General features: G+C 38.2%; 1 protein-coding gene across 1 annotated transcript; it reads right to left on the minus strand.

Moving 5' to 3' along the window:
* DYNLT5 (dynein light chain Tctex-type family member 5) lies at nucleotides 1-26,686 on the minus strand. Its single transcript, XM_032136892.3, has 5 exons — nucleotides 26,556-26,686; nucleotides 24,375-24,496; nucleotides 8,660-8,751; nucleotides 2,626-2,750; nucleotides 1-1,787 (listed from the first exon to the last, which is right to left on the minus strand). Exons 2-5 carry the CDS (start codon nucleotides 24,491-24,493, stop codon nucleotides 1,584-1,586), a joined length of 540 nt encoding a protein of 179 aa, XP_031992783.1. The 5' UTR covers nucleotides 24,494-24,496; nucleotides 26,556-26,686; the 3' UTR covers nucleotides 1-1,583.
* Between the last annotated feature and the right edge of the window lie 1,231 nt (nucleotides 26,687-27,917).

The following is a 27,917-nucleotide window of genomic DNA, read 5'->3' on the forward strand; positions in this document are numbered from 1 at the left end:
TATATGTTAAAGAAGTTTCTTCATTTTCATTTATTCATACGAAACTGTGATATGATTACCCCCGCTGTTGTTCCACAAAGGGAGATGTTCACAAATGTGTAATGAAAATATGAAGCTCATTTACTTATTATAGCTGTAATCTAATCCAGATTGAAAACTGTTCTATGGAGACTGACAAACATTGGTTGTGATAAATTATTACATAGACATATTCCCACTAATGCACTAACAGGAAAAAACTAGTGAAAATTGACAAATTCATTTTGAATAATCACTTTAAAAGCCAGAAAATAGCAGAAGGGAAGGGATTTTAAAAGTATCCACTTTTTACTACATGTCATTTTTGGGGAAAAGTAAGACCCCAAAACATTTTAAAATTAAAGCATTGACTGGTTTTCCATTTTATAAACTCTTTTTGATATGAATGATAAATCATTTTTTCCTTAAGACTACAGCATTGCTAATTTTCTCCATATGTGTACAATTTGTCTTTGACCTTTAACAAACGTCCTCTAGGCTTACCATCCAAGAACAACGCCACAACATCATTTTACTTGCACACAAAGACTTGAAAGCTTCATAAAAATAAATGATCCGTGGCGTAAGATACATTAACCAGCAGAATAATAAGCTATTTCAGCCCTGTAAATTTTAGCGCCCATCTATTCAAAACCTCACTGGGTCACTTTAGTATTAAAGTCATAGGAGTAAAATGGTAAATACACATGCTTTATTTGTTAAGGTGCCAGCTATATATTTTGTGAAAAAGTTTGTTAGCCTAGGATATTTAAAAGCAATGTCTCTTTCCAATAAATGATTTTATGTGTTACAGACACATTTAGTATTAAGCATCATGTATATTTAATATCACAATGTCTACTTCAGTGTCCCAAAAAGCCTTTATTCACTTTATAGTTTCCATTACCGAAGAGGCAACATTCGGTTCTCCCACAATTGTGTAAAGTGCAGGCAAGCCACAAGAGCTTCTAGTTTTAGCTTGCAGCCTGTGGGACCATGCTAATTGTTATGAAGCCATTAATTCTACCTCAGCAGTTTCAGCTGTCAGGTACATGTAACAATAATTGCACTTAATAAATGCTGCTCAATTTATTAAGTACAAAATGAAAACCAGTATTCTTTTATATGCAGCACTGAGGCATATTATTTATCATTTGTGTATACCATGTTGAATATTCTACTATCATTTATTGGTCAGCGTATATAGCCATAGTTTTTCTAAACCTTCTTTTTATTAAAAAAAATGCAGGAAATTGTAACACTCTAATTAAAGAATAATTAAAATAATTAGTACCGAAACAAATATTTAATAAGAATCTATGTCTGTGGAAAGCAATACAGCAAAACCAAGACCAAGTTCCTGCTTTAGATAAACAAGATTCTTTCTGTGGCTACCCTCCCCTCCCCCAATCTTTACTAGAATACGAAAAAATTCAAAAGCTTCCAGTTGCTTGAATTATCAGTGTTGTTTCTTTCTCAAAGTTTTTGGCAGTAAAACTTTTGTGTACAGACATACAGCCTGCCTCAGAATTTTCAGAAGTAAGAGCTAGATTTCTTATTTTCAATCACTCAAGGTAAACTGCATAGACATTTGCAAGAGCAAAGAGAGAAGAATTTCTGAAAACATAAGATGAAAAGGTATCACTTTTAGGATCCCAGAGGCATCTGCTTCCAATAAGTATGCTCTGCCCGTTCAGTTGTCCAATGTGAACAATCACAATTAGTTTATACCGTGGAATCATCAAGTCCTTGACCTGGGCTTTAATAACCTAGAAATTTAAAAAAAGGGAGGGTCTTCATTCAGCTACATTGAAACTCAAAAGTATTAACCTTTGTTGTAAATACAAGGGATTTAATTTAATAGCATGATGCATTGTAGATACTTCGAGTGATTGTTGTAGAACCGTAACTATGATTCCCTTCAAGCACGGTCCTCCTCAGATAGAACATTCAGGGACAAAATTTTAACACCAGCAATAAATCAACCTTTTTTAAGATACATGAAATAATTATAATCCAGAGCACAGAATTCAATAAATTACACTCTTTGAAAATTTATGTTAAGATGGCTTCACGTCAAAGAATGTTGGCATTGGAATTACACTGTCTTGTTCATGTCTAATTAAGGAACCATACATCTGGAGTCTCCTGTAATATAACTAATCATTAATGTTCATTAAAGAGTTTGTTATCAAAAAAAAGTAGGGGAAACCTTGATGAAGTGCAGCCCTGGGGTTTGTAAAAATAGAAATGTGCTTGAAGACCACGATGTCTGTATTTGATGGCACTCAAGGAAGCTGCCTTAGTGAAGAGAAAATAATCATTAAAATGTTGTATCTTTTACAATAAACACTTTTATAAATGGGGCAGTTTTATACACTTTTACATAATGCATGCAAATGATGCATCTGATTGTTTTAGACAAAGGCTTTATGTATACACACACACACACACACACACTCATATATGTAGAATATGACCTAATTATAAATATGCATTTTAACTGTTACTGCAAATTAATTCCCCTCATCAAAAAAGTAGAGAGTTCATTGTACTTTAGCAAATATTCTAGCTATTGTTAACACTTTGGGCAAATCACACATGTACCTCAGAAATGGTTTTAGTCATCTGTCTACAGAGCTCTGGTTCATATTCTTCTACTTGTAGATAGCTGGTTAATACATCCTTCAAAATATGATTGACAGCGACCACAGGAAAATGTTTGGGAGGACCTGAAAATACACATAATATTTATTTCTAAAAAGTAATTGCAAATCACACCCACCCACCCCCTAGGCTAATCAAAAGAGTATGGAAACATGGAGGGATTTAATCTTCTGGGTGGACTCTATTAAAAGAACCAAGTGGCTCTAATTAGGTTTCCCATCAAGTGCTCTGAGAGAGGACAAGAAGACAATATTTTCATACATTTACACGACTATCTCAAAAGTGTGCTCAATACTGCTGGGGTTTGACCTTGAAAGTCTCTTCCTTCCCAGGCCCCATTGTTATGGCCGTACTTCAAAGTCTCAACAGCTTTCTAACTGGCTCTCTACCTCTTATATCTCCAGCTCCAATCTATCTACCAGATCTTAAGTGACATTCCCCTTAGCGAGGTCCAAGGTGTGATTCCCTACGGCCCCTTCTCCCGCTACCACAGTGCCCCTCTTGCGGACTGCTCCAGCCTCACAGGCTCTATCTGTCTATAAAGGTGCTCCTGTGTCTTTACTCTTGCTCTTTAATTTTCAGATGGAATACCTTTCCCCATCTTGTTCATCTGAGAAACAGCCACTCATGTTTCAATACCATCTCAAATGTCTTCTTCTCCAGGTAGCACTCTACCTCCTCTTAGGTAAAAATGTCCCTCCTTTCCATGCACTGGGTCCCCACTGCCATCCTGGCTCCTAATCCACTTGATATTGGCTAAAGCATACCTGCGTTTCCAGTGAAATGGTAAGCAAGCTCGGATTTTATCCTCCTCAGAGTCTAATACAATGCTAAAGGCATAAGAAACTTTTAATGTATGATTTCTGAATTTAAATAGAATTAAATTTTATAGATAATAATCATTATATATGACATATGATTGTATATTGTATACATATATAATAATGAATGCTTTTTATTAAGCTTTTGCTACATGTCAGGCAGTGCGATAAGCACTTCATATTACCTTATATAGTCTTCCAATAGATCTCTGAGGTGAATCTCACTGTTATCTCCATTTGGTAGGTGGGGAAACAGATTTAAATACATTGAGTAACCTGCCAAGAATCACACACAGAGGCAGAGCTGGGCTGCACACCCAGGTTTATCTGATGCTAGAGCTTATATTCTCGACCACATTTCATCCACGTTCAGAGGAGAAGCTTCAAATGAATCTTCTTTATCCTGCATCCCAGGAATATTAGCCATATCATCACTTTGGTCATATACTAATGTCATTGCATGATGTGAACGTGTGCCCAGGGCCTGGCATACAGAAGCCCAATCATTATTTGTTGAATTGATAAAGGTGAAGGAATGAGATCAAGAATTCTATTCAATTCTCTTTTAATAGATGTCGGTATCTATTAATAAGTGTTTGTTTGTGATGACTGCATCTGTCAGGGTCAAAGGAAACATATGGCACCCTATAGTTAAAATAATTCCAGGAGGAAGTTCTGAGTGGGCTGTAGAAAATCACAAGGGATAGTGCAGTACCCCTCAGCCAGTGAAAGTAAGGTTGTCAGCCCACCCCCACAACCCCAAGATTGGGGAATAGAGGAAGAGCTTTTAATAGATCCCAGAAGGGTCATGTGGAGAGGGCTCCCTTGGGAGCAGCTTCTGTCCTTTGGTTGAGGAATGTAACCAGGCTGTGATGAACTCACAGGCAGGAGCCAGGGAAATAAAGAGCTCCACCTCACACTTCTCACTCCCTCTGCCTCTCTGCTGAGGTTTCCCACTGGCTGAACTTAACCAGAAGGTTACAGCCTCTGAATGCAGTTCAGTTAGGTGAGCCTCTTGAGGTTCTATAAATGGTTATTTTTATTTGATTCAACAATATAGAAATTGCTGAATTCCATTTAAATCATGGAAGGGTGGGGGTGGAGAGTGAATCTAGATAGGTAAAGTGGTTCTTAAAGATCTCCCCATCATCTCCTGTGAACTCAAGCCTAGGGCATGGTTGATTAACCCAGGGGTGACAATGCTCTGGGCCAGGACAATGAGAGCCTTTTCTTGGAATTTTTACTTTAAACTGCAAGTAGGAAAAAAGAGTCAGCCTCTTTCTGGTGGCAAAAGTTACCACGTGACTCTGAGAACCTGCTGGAGGCCATGTTTTTCATGGTGAAAAGGAGGCCAGGCCACCAAAAGAGAAGAAAGTGCACATAGGTTAGTGCTGGAAAGAGGGACCTGGTGGCACTTGAGTCTGTTTCCAGTAGTTCCCGTTCTACGGTGCTACCAATGTCCTTTCCACACTTTGCTTAGATTAAAAAAAATCATTAACCAGATCCTGTTTTGAAAATACTTTGCAATATGGTAATGAAGTATTCTTTTCTTACTTCTTTGTTACCTTTTCCCTAAACATCCAGAATCATCCATCAATGTTCAGTTTCTGACTTCTGAAATAAGCTCCTAAAACTACTTTCAGAGTAAACTAGTGTGAATGGCAAAGCTTTTCTTCTTTTTTGAGATTTTTTTTTCCTTAGGAGAAAAAACATGTTTTAGAAATCAAAAGGCAAAGACCTGAAGGATCAGAACAAAAATAATTTTAAAAACAAAAAAACTTGTCCTTAAAAAATAGATAAAGATAAGTTTACTTAATGTATATGGGCCTCCACTACCCCACATTGGGGGTAATAATAAGAATTACTACATATTTTTTTGTTAGAATTAAATGAGACAATATATTGAATATGTTTAGAACAGTGCTTGTCACACAATAAAACACTCCTTAGATATGTGATCTTATTAGTGTTATTGCTGTTATTGTAGTTACTGCATGCTGAAGGAAGAATTGGGGATTTACCTTGCTGAGAAGGCAGCAAGATGAAGGAGGACGTAAGTCGGAAGACTGGGAGGCCTGTGGGGTTAGGAAGGACCCCATGGGGTGGGTCCCACCCAATCTCTCAATGCTGAGAGATTGACAGGGTCTAAGAAAACATGACATAGAGACAGGGCCTGAGCACTTCATGGAAGCTGAACTCAAATAATCTCTCTCTTTCTCAATATTTTGGATCTACTTTCTACTGTGCTGGCTTCATTCTCAAGGCAGGCTGTCTTCATGTGGTAGCAAAGATGGCCGCCAATCTAGTTTGGCTCGCAGTCCGTGTTTGCAAACAACCAGGTGCCGCTATACTCAGTTCCAGAAAAAGTCCTGTGGAAAACTTATTCCATAATTAATATGAAGTTACAATGAATATCATGGAAGGCTTTTATTCTTACTGATCTATAGTAAGGTCCTTGAGTCAGTCACTTTTAGGAGTAGTAACATGATGAATGGAGATATTTAAACATATTACATCATTTGAGTCTCATAGCATCCATATGATGTATAGACTATTATCCCTATTTACAAGTGAAGACACTGAGATTCAATGATGCTAAATACCTTGCTCAAGGAATTAGCAAAATTAGTATTCAAATTCAGATACGACAGATGCCACAGCCTGCATTTTCTTTTATATTTGTTTTAGTAATTAATGAGAAATATGTAAATGGTATTTTATTATAAGAAACACAGTTTCCTTTTCTATTCCCTTTTTTCCTCTCATGAATTATACTCATGTTTCATCTCATTTTTTGTAGCCGTAATTATTTACATAAATGCTCTCATTTAAGATGTGTTTAGATGATGCAAACATTATTGAACAGAATGAAAAATTAATTAAACATAATAGTGCTGGTGATTGGCTGATATTTCCCTCTACTTTTCTGGCCAGTATTACATTGTAAAGATATGATAAACTATTTACCAAAGTCCCACTGATATAGTTTGGATATTTGTCCCCTTCAAATCTCATATTGAAATGTGATCCCCAGTGTTGGAGGTGGGGCTTGGTGGGAGGTGTTGGGGCCAGGAAGGTGGATCCCTCATGAATGGCTTGGTGCTGTCCCAGCGGTAATTACTGAGTTCTTGCTCTATAGTTCTCCTTCTATTAGTTCACATGAGAGCTGGGTGTTTAAAACAGCCTGGCACCTCTCTTGCTCCCTCTCTTGCCATGTGACATGCCAACTCTCCTTCCCTTCTGCCATGCCTAAAAGCTTACTGAGGTCTTACCAGAAGCAGATGTTGGCACCACGCTTCCTGTATAGTCTCTAGAACCATAAGCCAAATAAACCTGTTTTCTTTATAAATTACAGTCTCAGGTATTTCTTTATAGCAATGCAAAATGGACTAATACACCCACAAAATACCTTTCATATGTGAAATAAACCCAGAAACAAGTAGAAGTGGAAACACAGTTTTGATTAAGTATTAATAAAATGGCTGGTTGAATGCTATAAAAAGTGAATTGTCAAGCATAAAATACTTTAATTATTAAAAAATTCACATAGACTATTGTAGGAAAATACAGGTATATTTCATCTATACTAAGCTTTTTCTAAAATTACTTTTCTGATGTGGTTCATGCTCAGTACTTCTAAAACTGATAAGATGCTTTATTTGAGAAGACAAGTTGCAAAAAATATCCTTATGTAGAAACACAGAGATTCACATTTCAAGTGCCCTATCTTGTTGAAATCTGATTCAAACCCTTCCAGCATGCACAGTTAAAAGTCATAGACACCCCATGGCTAAGAACTTTTAGTTGCAAGTGAGGGAAAACCTGACCCAAACCTAGCTTGCCTAACTGAAAAGTTAAAGGGTAGTCAACTGCATTTAGGACTCCAATGATGACATCAGGATTCTGTTGTTTTCTCTCAGTTTCAAGTCAGGGCAAGGCGGCAGATACTGCCAGAGCCCCTACATTCCTTCAAGTTTCAGGGCTTTATGTTCTTCTGCAACAGGCCAAACAACATTTTCTGAATTTAATCTCAAAGGCCTTGATTGGATTGACCATGGTTATATGCCATTCTAGAATCAGTGACTGCTGTATCTATAAAGCCAGTGCCAGCTTCATCAGAATGCTAGGATCAAAAGTGGTGATGATGGTGGAATTTCAAAGGAAATTTAGTAAGTTTACCAGAGAAGTATAAAAGTATATTGGATGGCAGGAATATTAGCTGTCCACCACAGGCACTGTGAAAATATCAGTAGATTGGCTAAGTATGGAGCCGTGTAATCCATGTAGCCTTAATATGAAGTTACAATGAATATCATGGAAGGCTTTTATTCTTAGTGATCTCTAGTAAGGCCCTTGAGTCAGTCACTTTCAGGAGTAGTAACCATAGTCTTGGGGATTCCTGTAGAAAACTGGCTACAAGGCCAAAGGGGACATGCTGATGGTCTATAATTTTCCTGATGGTTAACTGGCCACAGATGGAATCACCTTGGCCCATAGAGTCTTTATTTGCCCCTTGGTAAATCTCTGTGGAATTTCTATATAGCAGTAATTATATATGAATTCAGGTAATAGTGGGCAGGTACGCGTTTAGAGAAAACCAGTGGGTCTATGAGGAAACATGGATGGGAAAAGATATTTGCCGTGGACTCCACCTGGGAGTATAGGGGCAGGTGCAAAGATCTTTGTTTTCAAAGACTCAAAACCTCAATGGTAATGGATAAACATCTCTGTCAACAGGGGGCTATGAGTCATTTGCCTTTGCTTTGAGTTTTTTTTTTCCTTAACCTAGTAACAACACTGATTGGTTTTGTTGGATAAAACATCAATACTTATCTCTTTCATTTAAGTCATATCTCTCTATGTACCCAGAAATACTCAGTGAATTTGTTAAGCCAGTAGTATACTGTATACATCATTGCCACCTAGTGAATTGCCTGGCATTTGGGAAACATTAATAAAGAAAAGTAAGACAGCAAGGGTTGTTGCCTTTTTGCTGAGGAAGAAACTAAAGCAACATCAAATCACTCAATTCATTAAAGTCCCTTATATTGTGCTAGAATTGAAGACAATGCCAGGTTATCAAATATCATTTTTAAGAGCCTCAGTCACCAATTTAGAAGTTTAAAATAGGAGTGAGAGATAAAAGAACACACCCAACTGATAGGTGTTTTCCATCTGAACTGTAAGGTGAGACACATCATCACGCTGACTAGGTTCATCCACATAAGACACAGTACTCGTAGAACTAAAAACAAGGGAGAAAACAAATTTTAGTCATTATTATAACAATAATAACAAAATACAATATTACTTTAAGCTAAAATGTTACAAAGATGAAGTTTTCTCGAAAATTTCAACTAAATCCTATGTAAATATCCTAGTGGCATATTGCAAGTCCAAAACATCTTAGAGATGGAAATATTAAGATGCAGAGGAGTTATTTGGAGCAGGTCTCAATGTGATGGCTGAAGCCCAGGTCATCAAATTATCCAGAAAGTGATCCTGGGTTGATGTATGTGTATGGGGTAACAGTACATGCTTCAAAATCCGTTGCCAATTGCGTCTCCACCACTGATACAAAGCCTCTCCTCAAAGTAGACAAAGCTCACAAACAGGGCTGGGGGACATATGAGGAAGCTTAAAATGTTGGGCAACAACTCTATATACACATGGAGTATTATAAAGAGTTCACTATTATATGTAGTTCACAAAATCCCTTTAGTATGAAAAAGAAAAATGAGAAACTCATCTACGTGGTAAAGGAAACCGCAATTCACCAAAACTATAATAAATTAATAAGCATCAATCAGCCCTTTCAACATTAAAAAAGGGTTTTCCTTTTGTTATCAAGGCAATATGAGCTTATCCTGGTGCTAAACAGGAGACGCAAGCAAAGAGGAGCCCCCAGTGTCTCTCCAGCACTACTGAATTCAATTTAGTTCAGAGGAAATTCAGCTGTAACTAATGACGGTCTCAGAACTCTGCACCCTCAATTTTCTCCACCTGTGAAAATGAACGTTAAGACAGATGTCATTTCAAAGGGGAGGATATAATAGCGTGTGTGTGTGTGTGTGTGTGTTCAGAGTGACCACTTTTCTAAGCAGGCTATGTTTTTGCTTTAATTAAATAAAAAAGAGATATTTGCTCTTAATCTTTGGGGATCTTTTTTCTTGCAAGGAATTTAAAATACTTAGTTCTATGCTGTTTGGAATTAATAAACTTCTTGCAGATTGATATTTTAAGAAAATCACGGGTAATCTATTTTTAAAAATCCTTTAATGCAATACAACTTACATGATAAATTAGGGTTTACCCACTCAGCCCAAGAAAATGATGCAAGAAATTCTGGCTGCTTTTTTCATGGTGGGTTTCTGGATGAGTGACTTAGTCTTTATTCTTATAACACCTGCCTTCCTCAATTTACTGCTGCCCTTTGAAGTAGAAACCAACCTGTTTGGCCACACTGGCTGCAGGTGTTGTGGGCAATACCAAAGATGATTACTGCTGCTTAAAAAACCCAATGTTACATAAACCCCTTGATTCTAAGATAAGCCAGTCTGCCCCATTACTATATATGCTACTTTTAACTTTGTAAAACATTTCCCATAAATTATCTCATTTTACTTTCACAGTATCCTTTGAGGTAAGTAAAAGATTCATTATTCTACTCATTTCAGAGATAAAGGGAATGAGGCAAAGGGCTTAATGTACATGTATAAAAGGCAGACAGATTTCAAATGTCCTGTTTCCCTCTTAGTGACAAAGTCCCAAGTATGATTATAACTGACAGAATTAAAATAGGGGCAATGAAATAATTAATCACTGCAATTAAAACTTACTTTCACAAACATACAGAAGATATTCATAAAAACTCAATTTCTTTTCTACTGAACACCATATTAAAAATTCATGGAGAAGAAGAGGTAGTGCAAAACTCAAATTAGCTGGAGTGAAAAGTCCAAGACAAAGAAGCAAATAAAGATTTTTATAAACTGTCTTCACTATCACTTACTGCAGATTGACAATCAGTGCACTTAATATTATTATCATTATGAAACCGGTAAGTGTCATAAGGGCAGCTTAAAAATCTCACTGGTTGAAGGTTGGTATGCAAATAGAAAGTTTTGCAGATTGACTTTTTTTGAGTTATTGTAGATGAATTTGTTCAGTGCCCTTTTATTTCCATAGTAATCATATAAACAGTGTAAGCTCGTTTTAAAAATTCAAAACATACAGAAAAACATAGAGAAGAAAGTAAAATTACAAAAAATTATTAACCCCAGTGGTTCCTTAACCCCTGTTAACATTAAGAAAATCATTTCAGACATTTGATTTTACGTATGGGCTCATATTATAGATGCTTTTAAAAAATTTTAAATGTAACATGGATAACTTTCCATGTCAATAAATAGCAAACAATACTTTAAATATCAAGACAGTACTTAATATATGCACATTCTGGATTTCATGTAACCATTTATCGTCCGTGCCTTTTAGGCTATTTCCAATATTCTACTTTTTTTTTTTTTTTTTTTTTTTTTTTTTTTTTTTGTTCGTTTCCCCCAGGCTGGAGTGCAGTGGCACAATCTCGGCTCACTGCAAGCTCCGCCTCCTGGGTTCACGCCATTCTCCTGCCTCAGCCTCTCCGAGTAGCTGGGACTACAGGTGCCCGCCACCACGCCCGGCTAATTTTTTTGTATTTTTTTTTTTTAGTAGAGACGGGGTTTCTCCGAAAATTGTAATGAACATTGTGTCAGGGACTCTTATTTACTTTCTAAAGTTGTTCTTTCCTTCTTCCTTGGTAACGGAATCCCACATTTGTAGGAATATTCCTGTGCAGACTAAAGACAAATTCTCAGTCTCTTTTTGTGCTATTGTGGCCTATGTGGCTTATGAGTCAATGAGATGTAAGTGGAACTGTTGTGTGGAAATTCTGAGAGGTTCCTCAAAAGAACTAGTGCAGCCTATAGGAGCCTGTTTTGACCCTTCTTGGTGACTGGAATGTGGATATTCCAGAGCTCAGCACTGTCTTGGGTCTTGAGGTGACCTTGTAGATTACAGATAAGAAAGAAGCCTCTGAACTTCCTCTCTTCAGACTTACTTTATGTAAGAGAAAAATAAATTTCTATTTTGTTTCAACTAATGTTTATTATTATATGCAGCAGTAGATCTAGCTGATAGCAAGTCTAATACAGAGTTTGCTACCTGGAAGTGGGATGCTACAAGTAATCAATAAATCGTAAAACTTGGGGCTGGCAGTGGTGGCTCACGCCTGTAATCCCAGTGCTTTGGGAGGCCGAAGTGGGCAGACCACTTGAGGCCAGGAGTTCAAGACCAGCCTAGGTAATATGGCAAAACCCCATCTCTACTAAAAATATATTTTAAAAAATTAGCTGGGTGTGGTGGCACACATCTGAGATCCCAGCTACTTGGGAGGCTGAGGCACAAGCACAGCTTGAACGGAAGGTGGAGGTTGCAGTGAGCCGAGATCATGCCATTGCACTCTAGCCTGGGCAACAGAGCAAGACTCTGTCTCAAAAAACAAAACAAAACAAAAACCAGTAAAAACCCATAAAACTTGGAATTAGTTTTAGAAAGGAACTGGGGCTTTGAGGAGCAGATTTTCAATATTTTGCTGGAAACCTGGTAATTCTTCTCTTTAAAAAACTATTATTTTAGGTTAGGGGGTACATGTGAAGGTTTGTTATATAGGTGAACTTGTGTCACGGGAGTTTGTTGTACAGATTATTTAATCACTCAGGTACTAAGGTCAGTACCCAATGGTTATCTTTTCTGCTCCTCTCCCTCCTCCCACCCTCCACCCTCACGTAGGCCCCAGTATCTGTCATTCCCCTCTTTGTGTTCATGAATTCTCATCATTTAGCTCCCACTGATAAGTGAGGACATGTGAAGCCTTGAAATTCTTACCATGCAGAGGGAAAATAATTAGTCTATTGCTTTCTGTGCCTTGGAAGGCTGACTATGCATCAATTAAGACTACAACGTCATAAAACAGTATAGGAAATGTTTACTTTTTAAAACCTGTGTTTATGGTATTATAAAAATCTGAGATCCGATAGTTCCCACGTTAGAATGAGATAGGTTAGAAAAAGGGAGAGAGCAAAAAAGAAGAAAACGTTGAATAGAAAAAATAAGATATTTCTTCCTTGAGAAAAGAAAAAAGGAAAAGAGAAAATATTTAAAATGCTTGCAGGTATGGGCAAATAGCATTAAACCAGAATATGGGCTTGGCAGATTTTTAGAAATAAAACAGTTTTATGTCTTAAAATTGGGGAATTGCCAATATTGGTTCAGAATACTGGTTTAGGAAAACCTGGGCATATTTTCTATTGATAAACAGCTTCACTCAAATCCTTTGAAATCTTTAAAGATAAATATGTGAGATACCCAAAAAGTAAATTTATAATTTTAATTGCCAGTGCTATATACCTGGCACAATACATTTTGGGGGTATATATCACAATATTACACATGGACGGGTTTCAGTTGTCTATCATCAGACTTTTCCTAGTTTACAATGATAACCCTTCTAGATACGTAATCTCATTGTAAAGTGAATGCTACAGTTTTATTTTTTAAATATAAAAAATGTTCTTGCTGTCTGTGTGTTTTACCAGCTTGTTGGCATTAATGGAGAAAAAAATTCAATTGGCAAAACATGTCCCAGAGAGTTATAAAGTTTTAGAAAGAAAGGTAGATGAAAAGTAATGTAATAAAAGAAAGTCTAGCATAAACCACTGGTGAGAACATTTAACAAATTAACTAATATTATTGCAGATGGAAGATTAACAACTTGTAATTCAATGAAAAATTCAGTGAATATCTGAAACCACATATGCTATTGCTGAGGACAGACAGCCTGCATACAGAAGTAGCTGCATGAAATTGGTCCAAAATAACAAAAGTAATCCTCCTTATATGTACCTGGCTGACACTGGAAATGCACCATGCTAACCCAATAGTATGCATTCTGATTATTTGCAGGAAAAAGACAAAAAAAATTAGTTAAGAAGTTAGAGCCTGTAGTCCCAGCTGCTTGAGAGGCTGAGGCCGGAGAATTGCTTGAACCTGGGAGGCGGAGGTTGCGGTGAGCCGAGATCACGCCACTGCACTCCAGCCTGGGCAACAGAGCAAGACTCCATCAAAAAAAAAAAAAAGAAAAAGAAAAGGAAAAGAAAAGAAGTTAGAACATATTTACTCTTGAATGAAATTCATTTTTTCTTAAAAACGTCTTGCAAATTTGCTTGCTGACCAGTCTTTGAATTACATAGATAAACACAAGGCATGTCTGTTTATTATGATGGTTAGAGATGGTAACCATAATTTCAGTTAATTCCCATCAGCCACAATAGCATCTAATTATTATTGAGAACTCATTTCCATACATTTTCAAAGTTATTATTATACCTAGATGTTTTGAAGCTGCAGGAAGAGATAATATTGAATGCATAAATGACCTTAGAGACATTAAAGTAGTATCTTTAAAGGTCAGAATATCATCTTTTCCTTCTATTTGTAACCATGAAATGCCTGGAACCACCATATTTATAAATATAGCATCATTTAAGTGTGTCTTTTTCGGAGGGGGGATAAGCTGTTACTAAAATCATGTGCTGCCTCCCAGTGGTGATATTTCAGAGTGCACAGAGAAAAACAAGGTCTTCAGGGTATAAATTTGTACATTTGTACTTTCCATTTTTCTTCATTCTTATGCTCAAGAGCAAAGCATACCAACTTGTCCCCAGCAGTAGATGATGTTATTTGTCTGGTAAGGTAAGTTAGTTTTGCAGTTATTTAGTTTATTCCAAATTTGCTGGATTTTTATGTACAGGCATATCTCATTTATTGTGACTCACTTTATTCTGCTTTGCACACAATGTGTTGTTACAAATTGAAGGTTTGTGGCAACCTTGCATTAAGCACATTGATCAGCATTATTTTTCCAACAGCATGTGCTTACTTCATGTCTCTATGTCACATTTTGTTAATGCTCGCAATATTTTAGACTTTTTCATATTACATCTGTCATGGATATCTATGATCAGTGATATTTTATGTTATTATTGTAATTGGTTTAGGGTGCCACAAACTGTATCCACATAAAGCAGCTGACTTAATTGATAAGTGTTATGTGTGTTCTGACTTCTCCACTGACCAGCCATTTCCCCATCTCTCTCTCTTTGGGTCTTCCTATTTCCAGTGCACAACAATATTGAAATTATGCCAATTAATAACCCTACAGTGGTCTCTAAGTGTTCAAGTGAAAGGAAGAGTCCCACATCTCTCACTTTAAATCAAAAGCTAGAAATAACCAAGCGCGGTGAGGAAGGCATGTCAAAAGCCGAGATAGGCTGAAAGCTAGGCCTTTTGGGCCAACAATTTGTCAAGTTGTGACTACAACTAAGTAGGTTTTTTGCTTGTTTTTGATTTTTTTGAGACAGAATCTGGCTTTGTCACCCAGGTTGGAGTGCAGTGGTATGGTCTTGGCTCACTGCATCCTCAAATTCCCAGGCTCAGGTGATCCTCCCACCTCAGTCTCCCAAGTAGCAAGGACTACAGGTGCACACCACCACACCTGGCTAATTGTGTTTTAATTTTTTGTACAGACAGGGTTTTGCCATGTTGCCCAGGCTGGTCTCAAACTCTTGAACTCAAGTGATCCACCCACCTCAGCCTCCAAAGTGCTGGGATTACAGGTGTGAGCCACTGCACCTGCCTGAAAAGTTCTTGAAGGAAATTAAAAGTGTCACTTCAGTGAACACATGAATGATAAGAAAGCAAAACAACCTTATCGCTGATATGGAGAAAGTTTTAGTGGTCTGGATAGAAGATCAGACCAGTCACAAATTCTCTTAAGCCAAAGCCCAATTCAGAGCAAGGCCCTAACTCCCTTCACTTCCATGAAGGCTAAGAAAGGTGAGGAAGCTATGGAAGAAGTTTGAAACTAGCAGAGGTTGGTTCACGAGGCTTGAGGAAAGAAGCCATCTCTGTAACATAAAAGTGCAAGGTGAAGCAGCAAGTGCTGATGTAGAAGCTGCAGCAAGTTACCCAGAAGATCTAAGATCATTGGATAAGCTAAGGGGTTACAATAAGGAGCTACAATAAGCAACAGATTTTCCATGTAGATGAAACAGTCTTCTTTCAGAAGATGCCACCTAGGGCTTTTATAGCTAGAGAGAGGTCAATGCCTGGTTCAAAGCTTCAAAGGACAGACTGACTCTCTTGGTAGCGGCTAATGCAGCTTGTGCCTTTAAGTTCAAGCCATACTCATTTACCATCCTGAAAATCCCAGGGCCCTTGAGAATTATGTTAAATCTACTGTGTTCTATAAATGAAACAAAAAAGACTAGATGACAGCACATCTGTTTTACGGCATAGTTTCTTGAATATTTTAAGCCCACTGTTGAGACCTACTGCTCAGAAAAAGAGATTCCTTTTAAAATATTACTGCTCATTGACAATGCACCTGGTCACCCAAGAGCTCTGATGGAGATGTACAAGAAGATTAATGTTGCTTTCATGCCTGCTAACACAACATCCATTCTGCAGCCCATGGATCAAGGAGCAATTTCGACCTTCGTCTCATTTATTTACTTATTTTTGTATTTTTTATTGATGTATCATAGTGATACATTTTTATGGGGAACATGTGATATTTTGATACATGCATACAAAATGTGTAATGATCAAATCAGGACAACTGGGATATCCATTGCCTCAAACATTTATCTTTTCTTTGTGTTGGGGACATTAAAATTCCTCTAGCTATTTTTTCCCCCTAACCCCCACTAGCTATTTTGAAATATATAATAAATTATTGTTAACTATAATTTCCCCACTGTATTATTGAATACTAGAACTTATTCTATCTAATTGTATTTTTGTATGTATTCACCAACTTCTTTTCACCCCATAAATCTTACGATTTCAGAAATTCATTTTGTAAGGCTATTGCTGTCATAGATGTGGATTCCTCTGATGGATCTGAGCAAAGTAAGTTGAAAAGGATTCACCATTCTAGATGCCATTGAGAACATTCATGATTCATGGGAGGAGGTCAAAGTGTCAACATTAACAGGAGTTTTGAAGAAGTTATTCTAGCCCTCAGGGATGACTTTGAGGGGTTCAAGTCTTCAGTGGAGGAAGTAACTGCAGATGCAGTGGAAATAGAGAACTTGAATTACTGTTAAAGGATACAAAATTATAGTTAGCTAGGAGAAATAAGTTCTAGTGTTCTTACCACCGTAGAGTGACCATAGATGAAAATAATACATAGATTCAAAGAGCTAGAAAGAGGACATTGAATGTTCCCAACATGAAGAAATACTAAATGTTTGAGATAATGGATATGCTGATCACCCTGATCTGATTACTATACATTATATGTATGGAAAAATCACTATGTACCCCATGAATATGTATAATTGAAATTTTCAATTAAAACATAAAATTTAAAATGGTTAAAAAAGAAATGGAACCTGAATATGTGGCTGAATTGCTGCAATCTCATGGTAAACTTAAACAGATGAGGAGTTGCTTCTTACAAATGAGCAAAGAAAGTGGTTTCTTGAGATGGAATCTACTTCTGGTGACGATGCTGTGAATACTGTTGAAATGACAACAAATAATTTAGAATATTACATACACTTAGTTGATAAAGGAGTGGCAGGGTTTGAGATGGATGGACTAATTTTGAAAGAAGTTCTACCGTGGCAAAATGCTATCAAACAGCATCACATGCTACAGGGAAATCTTTCACGAAAGGAAGAGTCCATTGATGTGGCAAGCTTTAAAATTTATTTTATTATTACATTTCATTTTATTTTATTTTTATTTTATTTGAGATAGTGTCTCTCTCTGTTGCCCAGGCTGGAATATAGTGGTATGATCAAAGCTCACTGCAACCTCAGCCTCCCAGGTTTAGGGATCCTCCTGCCTCAGTCTCCCAAGTACCTAGGACTACAGGCAGGTACTACTATGCCTGGCTAATTTGTTCGTAGGGAAAGGGAGTGTCTCACTATGTTGTCCAGGCTGGTCTTCAACTCCTGGCTGCCGTGATCCTCTTGCCTTGGCTCCCCAAAATGTTGGAATTATAGGCGTGAGTCACTTTGCCCAGCCTGTTGTCTTATGTTATGAAATTGCCACAGCTATCCCAACCTTCAGCAACCATCACCTTGATTAGTCAGCAGATGTCAACACTGAAGCAGGCCCCTCCACCAGCAAAAAGATGACAACTTGCTGAAGGTTCAGATGATCACTAGCATTTTTAGCAATAAAGGATTTTTATACTAAGGTATGTACATTTTTTCTTTAGATAAAATGCCATTGAATACTTAATAGACTACATACAGAACAGTGTAAACGATTTTTATATGCACTGGAAAACTAAAACATTCATGTGACTTCCTTTGTTGCAAAATACACTTTATTGCAATGGTCTGGAACTAAACCTGCAATATTGCCAAAGTATGCCTGTAGTTTTTTGGTATTTTACTCACATTATTTGCTCCATTTTACTAGTAAGAGAAAGGCTATAATGGAAAGAAAAGATAATTTTCAAAAATGAAAGGCAGGAACGTGACAAATGACACTGTCTTGTGGAACATATTTTTTTCGAGTAGAAGTGATGCTGAAGGATAACGAATGAACCATGCAACCTGTGAAAAGCGCAGCTCTGGAGTAATTGAAGGTAATCCAGAAATGGTGATTGACAAAGTACAACAATTTTAAGTATGTGGATAGAAGATCAGAGTTAGTGTCTGAAGCCTATTGAGCTAATGCTCGTCCAAGAGCAACGGAGGTGATAGTTAAGCACAGCTGATGAACTTTTGTTGCAGCTCCTCGATGAAATGCATTGGTTCAAAGCTGTATCACGCTGGGCAATCATCAGAGAGGTGATGCTGGGAGTGCGGGTGCCCTGAATACCTCTACAAAGCTGTGGAGATCATCAAGGAGGAGTGTGGCCTATTACAACAGATTTCCAACACAAATAAAACTGTTCTTTTGGGTTTTTCAAAAATAGATGCACAATGGAATGTGTCAGCATGGACGTAAAAGTATACATTAAGAAAATCTGAACAAGCATTTTTTCTATTTGCTGTAAATGCATCTTATGTCTATAAGAGGAAAGCCCCTAGTCACTCTGGACTTAACACGTGCACGGACCTGTGAACCTAACTTGTTTGTGAACAAAAGAAACTTGCTTGCTCAGGAATTGATAAAATGCAACAATTATTCATTCGATGATCACAAAATATGTATTGAGTGACTACTACATGCCAGGCACTATTTTAGGTCTTTGGGATACAATACTGAAACAAAAACGAAAACAGAAACAAACTATGATCTCTACTCCCATGGAACTGTTACTTTAGTAAGGAAAGACAGAGAATAGACAATAAAATACTAAACAAGCAAATTATATATTATGATAAAAGGTGATACATGCCTCAGGGAAAAGAAAAAATAGAGCAGGTTAAGGGAGTTTGGAAGTGGGTGGAGGAGAAGATGTGATGTGCAATTTCAAATGAAGTGGTCAAGGTAGGCCTTCATGAACAAAGAAAAGAGGTGAGGAAATGAACCACATGGATGGCCGAGGGAAAGGTATACCAGGAAGAGAGAACAGCCCATGCAAAGGCTTTGAGACAGGAGGCTGCTAGTGTGTTTGAGAAAATGCACAGAGACCAGTAGCAGAGGGAGGAAGAAGAAAAGGCGTGAAAGAAGATAAAGTTGCAAAGGTATCAGGTAGCTAGATGATGTAGGGCTTTGCGAGCCATTATTCTGTAAGCTCTTACTCTGATAAAGCAGACACACCCCGGTACTTTCTAAAAACCACTAACTTTCTTTGCCAAATGGCAATATCAGGTTTTACTCTCACATGCCTTGCCAACATTTGGTATTATTCTCTTTCCTTATGTTTTGCCATTTGGATGGGTGCAAAATGGTATCTTGTTTTAATTTATATTTTTTCTGCTTGAAAGTGAGTTTTAGCACCTCTTCATATTCTGCTTAGCTATTTGGGCTTTGTTTCTGAAAATTGCTGTCTTCTTTGACTATTTTAAAAATTGTTTTCCTAGCACAAGTTGTTAATGTGCAGGATTTAAAAAAACGTATATGTATCTTCAGCCAGCCTATTAACTATGTCTGTTGTATCCTTTGTTGAACAGAAGCATTAGATTTTATTGTGGTTATATTTATCCCCAAATTATTTTGCTCTATGGTTTGAGTTTTCATTTTGGGATCTTCTTTCAGAAATCTTTCCTTACTCCTAGAACACAAAGATATGGGCCTTGTGCTTTCTTCTCTTAGCTTTGTTAATAGATTTCCACATTTTGGTCTTCCATGTGGAGTTTACCTATGCAAAGCATATAAGGTAAGAGGCCAGCTTCATTTTCCTCCATATAATGAGCCAGTTTTCTGCCAACACAATCTATCATTTCCCCATTTACAAACATAAACGGGGATAAAAATATCTTCTCTATTTAACTTACACAGATATTGTATGTTAAATGGCTTAATAACCTATAAAGTACAATACAATATTAGTTGTTATTGTGGTTTCATTTGGAAACATGGCCATTTCAGTTTTCCCAAACTATTTTCTCTTTTTGGGGGAGGCTATATCTCAGGTAGGTCTTGTTGGGGGCTTTAGTTTAACGTAGATGGCGATACAACTTATCTCCTAACTCTGATCTTCTAATGTCTAGCCTTCTCCTTAGGTATCAAAATGAAGAAATTGTTCTGGAAACACCATTTTCAATTGCCCATAAACAGCTCACAGTAGTACAGATTGAATGATAGAATAAATTCATCACTGTTGAAATGAAGTAATGAATGCACTCATTTCCATTTTGGTCACTTTTACTGGCAAGACCTAGACAATGTGAAAAAAGTTTCCAGGCAGCTCTCAGTTTCCCTGAAAAATGAACTTATCTAAATTAGAAACCTATAGTTATTCACCTTTATATGCCTAATATGTGGCACAGTAATTGGCACATAGAAGCTAATAAATCCTGAATAAATGAAGAAATACATACAGTGTGGCCTAACTGGTATGTTAGATGCCATCAGTGGGTTCACACGGGGAGCTGTGGGATCCATACAGAAAGTTCTGGTAACATGACATCACTGTAATTTTGGTTTGAGGCAAAGGAGAGAATGTTCAGCCCCCAACCTTGTCCCTAATCTACTAGTGGAACTCCTGGCCTCACAGATAAAAAGCCTGGATATCATGTCACATGATCCTGTGAAAGTAACTTGACCTCATAGCTTCTGTTTCCATTTTAAGAAAATGAGAGAAGCACATCTGTTCAAACACTGTTCAGTGTCTGCCAAAGCCTGAGCTTCCAACGAGAAAGATGTCATTGTCAAGACCTGCTCTTACTGTGGATGGGAAACAGAAGGTTCTGGTGAATGAATAGAATAGTTTTTATTAATGCAAATCACACATGGATTGCCAATTTTCAGGAAATGAAAATACTCAACTAATAAACAAAAGCCCATTTTGCTGCTTGCTAATTCTGTAGCTTTGGAGCCTCAATCTCTCTAAGCTTCTGCTTCTTCATTTGTCGAATGGGGGAGATAATAACATCTATCTTTATAGAGCAGGAGTCGGCAAACATTTCTGTAAAAGGCCAAATAGCAGATATTTTTGGATTTGCAGGCCCTACGGTTTCTACTGTAACTACTCAACTCTGCTGTTACAGTGCGAAAGTGGCCAGAGACAATGCATGAGTGAATAGGAATGGCTGTGTCCTAATAAACTTTATGCATATAGAGATTTGAATTTCTTATTACTTTTACATGCTGCAAAAAAAACTGTTCCCCTTTTGATTTTTTTCACCTATGTAAAAATCGTATTTAGCAAAACAGATGCAGATTGGAATAGGCCCTTGGGTCATAGTTTGCCAACTCCTATGATGGAGCTTCTCTGATACATAAAAAAGGTTCATGGTAAGGGCCCTATAAATGTTAGCTATTATCATCCTTATTATTATAAATTGTTCAGGTAAAAAATAATTTGAAATTACAGATGGAGTATGATGACCACTGTGTAGTGTACTGTCTGGACTCAGATAGTATGGGTCTGATACATGCATGTCCAGGTCTAACAGAAATATGCCAACACACTAACAGTTACGATGTTAGGATAATAAGATCCAGCTTAAGATGTTTCTGTTTTGTCTTTAATAAAACATAAAAATTATATTAAATTGAAAAGATAACCTAAAAGCAGACCCAATCTTGAAAACAGTTCACAATAATATTTAATATAAATTTAATCTTCTTTTTGTAATTCAGAAGGCATTTCAGATATTTATTCTGTCTGGGATCATTGTTAAGCATTAGTTACAAGGATGGAAGACTGCAGACGTGGAGACCAAGACTGTAGGGCTAAATCTGTGCTGATCTTATACCATATATAAGAAGCAGCTTTTCAAGGAGGTCTACCTTTACTCTTCTTGTCCTCCTTATAAGTGTGGTTACTGCTAAAAAGACAAATAAGTCCATCGTCTATTGAAAGAGATAGACAAGCAAATCGCCAAATATAGGTGCATATTGAAGGCAAAAGCAGTAGGAGAAGAAAGGCAGATCATCCAACCCAGTCTGGAGGTAGAGGTGGTCATAGATGGGTAATTAGAGAGCACTTCCCAAAGAGGTGGAGATGGAGTGAAATTCTGATGGGACAGGTGAAGAAACCCAGGGGAATAGTGTAAGAAGAGCATTGCAGGCAAGGAGTCAGGTACCCCACGGGGAAGCAACATGGGGCAATGGCTGGGGGCCAGATGGAGTACTGAGGGATAATTGAGTGTGGCTAGAGAGGAGGATGCCCGCAAGATGGTAGGGAAGATGGTGCTATGGAAGTAGATAGGGGTCTGTGGACTTCGTATCTCATAGTCAGGATTTGGGACTGTATCCTAATCATTAAGTCAAGTTACTTGACCTGTAAACTTTAGATATTTCATAGTAAAGTGGTAGAAATGATGCCTACCTAGTAGGATTAATCCTGGGGAGATTCAGTGAGATAATGTATTCAGTCCTTAATAAACTTCAGAATGTTTTACATTATTGAAATTTATATTTTCAAGATTGTTTTAAAGTAATTTTCAAATGAAAGTTATATGTTTTTCTGTAAAACACTGCAATTTCAAAACAATGCCTGCATTTGATAGTCACTAAGCTTTCAGAATTTTTCTACTAGTTGAAGCCTCATTCATGAAGGAGAATAACTTGTACTGTCTAATTCCAGACAATGAGGAAGCCAATGGAAAGCAAGTGCTAATACAAGTTAGCATGGAGTCGGGGGAGCCTCTTAAACAGTCTGCATTGCAAGGGGACTTGGAAGCTGATCATTTGCTATTTAAGAAAAAAAGTACAAATAGAGGATCCACTCTAAATGTTTTGTTTGGGAGTCCAAAACCAAAATAGTTATCATGTAAATGTAGTTGTCGGTGAAAAATCTATCCTAATGTGTTGATAAATATGATTTTTGTATTCTTGTTATTTTTAATATGTATTTATACTTCATCAACAATAGGTTAAAAAGAGTGATCTCTAATTCTTCAAACGTAGCCATGCTCTGATTCTACATGACAAATTTGTTTTGAAGGGGAAAAGATAAATAAAAGTCATGCAAATAGGAATTACAATTTAATCTTTGGAGACAGTATTTAAAAAATATCATGGGTACATAATTTATGTCAGACTATTACTTAGTTTCTTGGAAAATGTAAGTTGAATTTAAGCTAACAATCAGTTTTAAATAATTTAAAAAATAACTCTTGCACTTAACTATTGGAAATAGCAGCCAGAAGAGCTTAGAAGCAAAAATTACAAAGATTAATTATTCTCCCACCTTTACTTCTGACATGTGCTGGGATTGCTACTCCTTTATAGTCAGTTTCCCACCTGTAAAAGACATTGTATGTGTAATCCACAGACTTCCAGGGCTGGAACGTGGAGTTGTAAGTAGGCATTAATACACTCTGAGAATAGAAAGATTTTGGTTTCAGAATTCTAATTATTCCAGTTCTTCTACTCTCTGTTCTGCAGGACACCCTAGCTCCTGCTTCCCAATATATACCCAATATACTACATCCTCCAATGCTATAGAAACTAAGAACGAAAGTCTCTTATTAATTGACTGCTACATCGATAATTTGTTTTGTTTTCTTCCGAACAGCAGTCAAAAGGAAATGCCATGAAAATATTAAAAATTGATGTATATCTTTAGGAGAAAAGATGCAACATGTAGCAAGAGCCAAAAAATCTACTCACTGCCCTTTGACATACTAATTATTCTTCTGGGAAATGACCAAGCAGAGACATATAGTAAAAAAGAAAAAAAATGGAAACAAACTTAAAATGTCCAATAATTAGAGAATGGCTAAGCAACCCAGAATCATAAACTGACAAAATACTATGCAGTCATTTAAGAGGATATGGAAAAAACTATGAAAATACATGACAAAATTATATAAAATAATGTTAAGTACATTGTATATGTATGTATTGATTACAAAAATGCAAAACCTATGTTATAAAATATTGAGAAGAATTCAAAAGGCATATGAGTGTGTCTGCTTTACACTGCATGTGGTGTTTCTTTTGAGCAGGGGGTTTTTGGGATAGTATTTGAAATAGCAAAAATCCTGCTAGGATTAACATATCACTTAAGCTTTCTCTCTTTCTCTTTCTTTTTAAATATGGCCCCTAAAGATGACCTGCACCTTGTACTTGCCCATTTTATCTCTTTTTATGTCCCTGAGGAAGTGTTTTTTTCTCCCAATAAACATTACAAACCTATTTATTCAATAAATGAATTTACAATTTTAGACAGTTACTCACTCTTTGGTGAGCCCATGAATTTCCTTTTGCCAAAATTCATGATTACTTAGAGAAGAAATACTCCCTCTTTTCTTCCATGAATGAGCTGCTCTGTCTTTAGCATTGTCTGACATCATCATAACCTATGGAAGAAGACTTTTGTAAAATAGCAAAAGAAAGATCCGGAAACATTTTAGTTAGTATAACAGGGTCTAATCTCAAAGTACACAGATACTTTTCCTACCATTTTTGAACAGGGAAGTGGGGTTTCCTCAAGAGCAATATATAGTATTTGTTGTTATTCTGATCAGTAAAACTGGAACTATGATAACTCTGAAAATGCTTATTTATGCAATAGTATACTTAATTTACATAAGCAGATATTAAGCTATAGCAAAAATGCTTAACTGATGAAGAGGGAGGTCATTGACAAAAGATATGCCTGTATAGCAGAAAGATGCTATCCTACATCAGAAACCAATATTTGTATTGCCCCCCAAATTTAATCATAATACAACTTTGCTAATTAATATTTGCTGTCACTGTTACATTTTATTTTTGAGATAGGGTCTTTTTCTGTCACCCAGGTTGGAGTGCAGCGGCATGATCATGGCTCACTACTGCCCCAAACACCTGGGCTCAAGCGTTCCTCCCAACTCAGCCACCTGAGTAGCTGGGACCACAGGTGTATGCCATCAAGCTGGGCTTATTTTTTATTTTTTGTAGTGATAGGGTCTATGTTGCCCAGGCTGGTCTTGAACTCCTGGGATCAAGCAATCCTGCTTCAGCCTCCCAAAGTACTGGGATTACAGGCGTGAGTCACTCTACCTGGCCTATTTTATTATTTTAGAGACAGGATCTAGCTCTTGTTACCCAGGCTGGAGTGCAGTGGCGTGATCATAGCTCACTGTAACTTCAAACTCCTGGGCTCAAGCGGTCCACCAACCTCAGCCTCCCTAGTAGCTAGGACTACAGGCCTGCACCACCATGCCTGGCTAATTGTTAAAAATTTTTGTAGAGACAAGGTCTTTCTATGTTGCCCAGGCTGGTCTTAATCTCCTGGCCTTAAGTGATCCTCCTGCCTTTGCCTCCCAAAGTGCTGGAATTACAGACATCAACCACTGTGCCTGACCAGCCATGACTTTAAAAAATAAAATTAGGGGTAGGGGGCTAGAAAGTAAATAAATAAATAAAAATTAAAATTAACCTTGCTTTCCCAAAGATTTTTTGTTGTTTGTTTTGTTTTCTTGAGCAACATTTGCATACTTTGTAAGGAGCAAATAGGACTTAACTTTTAAATAAATAATTTATTGGAACACTCCCTCCTTCCTACTAATACTTGTTAAAAAGCTGGTAGTAGCAATGGACTTCCCAGAACTTAGACTATAACTCTAACGCCCTCACTGTCTACCTACAAATTAAGGTATTCATTTAAATTATTTCATAATCTATAAATGTGAGAGCCCCAATAAGGAAATACTGTGCTAGACACCAAAGCATAAAAATAAAAGAGAATCCATGCCTTCAAGGAGCTGGCAGTTGAGTAGGTAGGGCACACAAGAACATACCCTAAAACTCAGTGGCATCAATGTCAGAGCAGAGGTGCTGTGTGTGGGTGAGGCAGGCAGCGTGGTGTGTGTGTGCACGTGAGTGTGAGCGTCCTTGAGTGTGTACCTGTGAGTGTGCATCTGTGTGTGTGCAGGTGCCTGTGTGTATAAGTGTGTCTGTATTCGTGTGTATGAAGGTGAGTGTGTTTATGAGTGTGGAAAGACACACAGCTTGATTAGGTGGGTCATTCAGGTTTCGCTGCAAAGTCACATAGACCCATCTCGGCCTCAGCTGTTTCCAAAGCTGCCCTGCAGGCCGCCCCCTCCCCAAGAAAGGCCAGAGTTGGGACCTGGAGGTCCTCATGGGTGCGGCCAGCTACAGGAAGACCGCTCGAGGTCAGGGGACCTTGCTGGCGGGCTCTGCGTTGGCCATCACTCTTGAAGCCCAGCCACGCAATGGGGCAGGGGACCAACGGCTGGGACCGACTTTCGGTTCCCAAATTTGGGATCATTTTTTCTTATTTGTTGGTGAGAGGAGGAATAAAGTGGCGGAGAGATCGGGGCCAAGTAGGGCCATTTCTCAACAAAGGGCCGATCCCTTGCCCCCTGTCCTTCCTTTGGGGTCCAGATGCGCTGCAGAGAGAGCCGACCCTACCTGCAACAGGGAGGCTTCGCCCGGAGCCTCCCAGACCTCTGGCTCGTTCACTGCAGACACTGCGCGCGGCGCGGCTCCAGCCTCCCAGGCCTCATTCAGCTGGCGGCCGCCGCGCACTACCCCTGGACTCTGAGGCCGGTCTCCAGGGTGACCTCAAACAGTGTCCTCGGCCCGAGCCGGCCGGACTTGGCCGCTGAGTGGCCCTCTGAGCTGCCCTAAGGATGTAGGGGATCTCAGCTTCACTGCCCACTGGGGGTCGCCCTGAGCCCGGCTGCGTCCTGGGTTGGCGGCGAGCTGGAGGGGAACTGGTTCATTCTGCAGCGAGAAAGACATTTGGTACTAAAGACATTTGCACCCCAGGGCCCCTCATCGAGTTCCTTTTCCCTCAGACGTCAGGGGCAGGAGTGGGAAATGCTGCGGTTTCCTAGGACAGGAAATCCGAGGCGCAAAGACAAAGTAAAGTAGCCCCTGCCCTTTCCCCGGCCCCTAACGCTGCTTTGCACGTTCCCCCTCCAAGGCACAGGCGGTGGAATGTGGAGGTAAATGAGCACTTACACTGGCCAGATACCCCAGATACCGACAAACATTGTGATTTAGTCGTCCCAATAACTCTGTCAAGAAAGGAATGTTCTCCCTTTAAAGGATTTGGAAAATTGAGATTCTAAAATGTTAAATAATATGCCCACGGCCCCTGAAACTCATGGTCTTAACTCCAATGCATTACAAACCGGGCTGGGTTCCTTCGCTTTCCTTAACAAGACTGTTCTGAGCCTGTTAATGTCTAAGAAGCTTTGAAATGGAGGCTGTTTGGGGTTGAGGACCTACCTGCTGGTATGAATGGGCCTTTCCTCTTCTTTGGCGACTATCCCCAGCCTAAGCCCATTGGGCCTCCCCAAACCAAAAGCAAACAAAATAAGTACTATAGGGACCCTCCTGTAGTGGGCAATCATTGGAAGCAGAAACAAGATGCCTCCAAGCATCTAGCCAAGGGCATGGCTCTTGATGAGTGTCCTGCTGCAATTAGCATTAGCTGACAGTAATACATTGGGATTCCGGTGGAGCACAGTGTTAGCATAGTGTTGGAAGAAGAGAAATAGATACTTCTGCCCATCCCAATCTCTACTCACAGAAAGATAAGAACAGGAAAGGATTGTTGATTGAATATCTACTATGGACTAGGTAGGAACTGTTAGGTGATGGATAAACATTATCTCACTGAATCTGTTCAGTGACTATGACATAGGGGACATTACTCTATTTTTTTTTAAGATAAGGAAATGTAGAATCGTTGAGTAACATGCTCAAGTCGATATTTAAATCACAGACCTGAGATTTGTCTAACTCTAAACCCCTGAGCTTTGC

Source organism: Hylobates moloch, unplaced genomic scaffold (assembly GCF_009828535.3).
Source record: "Hylobates moloch isolate HMO894 unplaced genomic scaffold, HMol_V3 SCAFFOLD_18, whole genome shotgun sequence".
NCBI lineage: Eukaryota > Metazoa > Chordata > Mammalia > Primates > Hylobatidae > Hylobates > Hylobates moloch.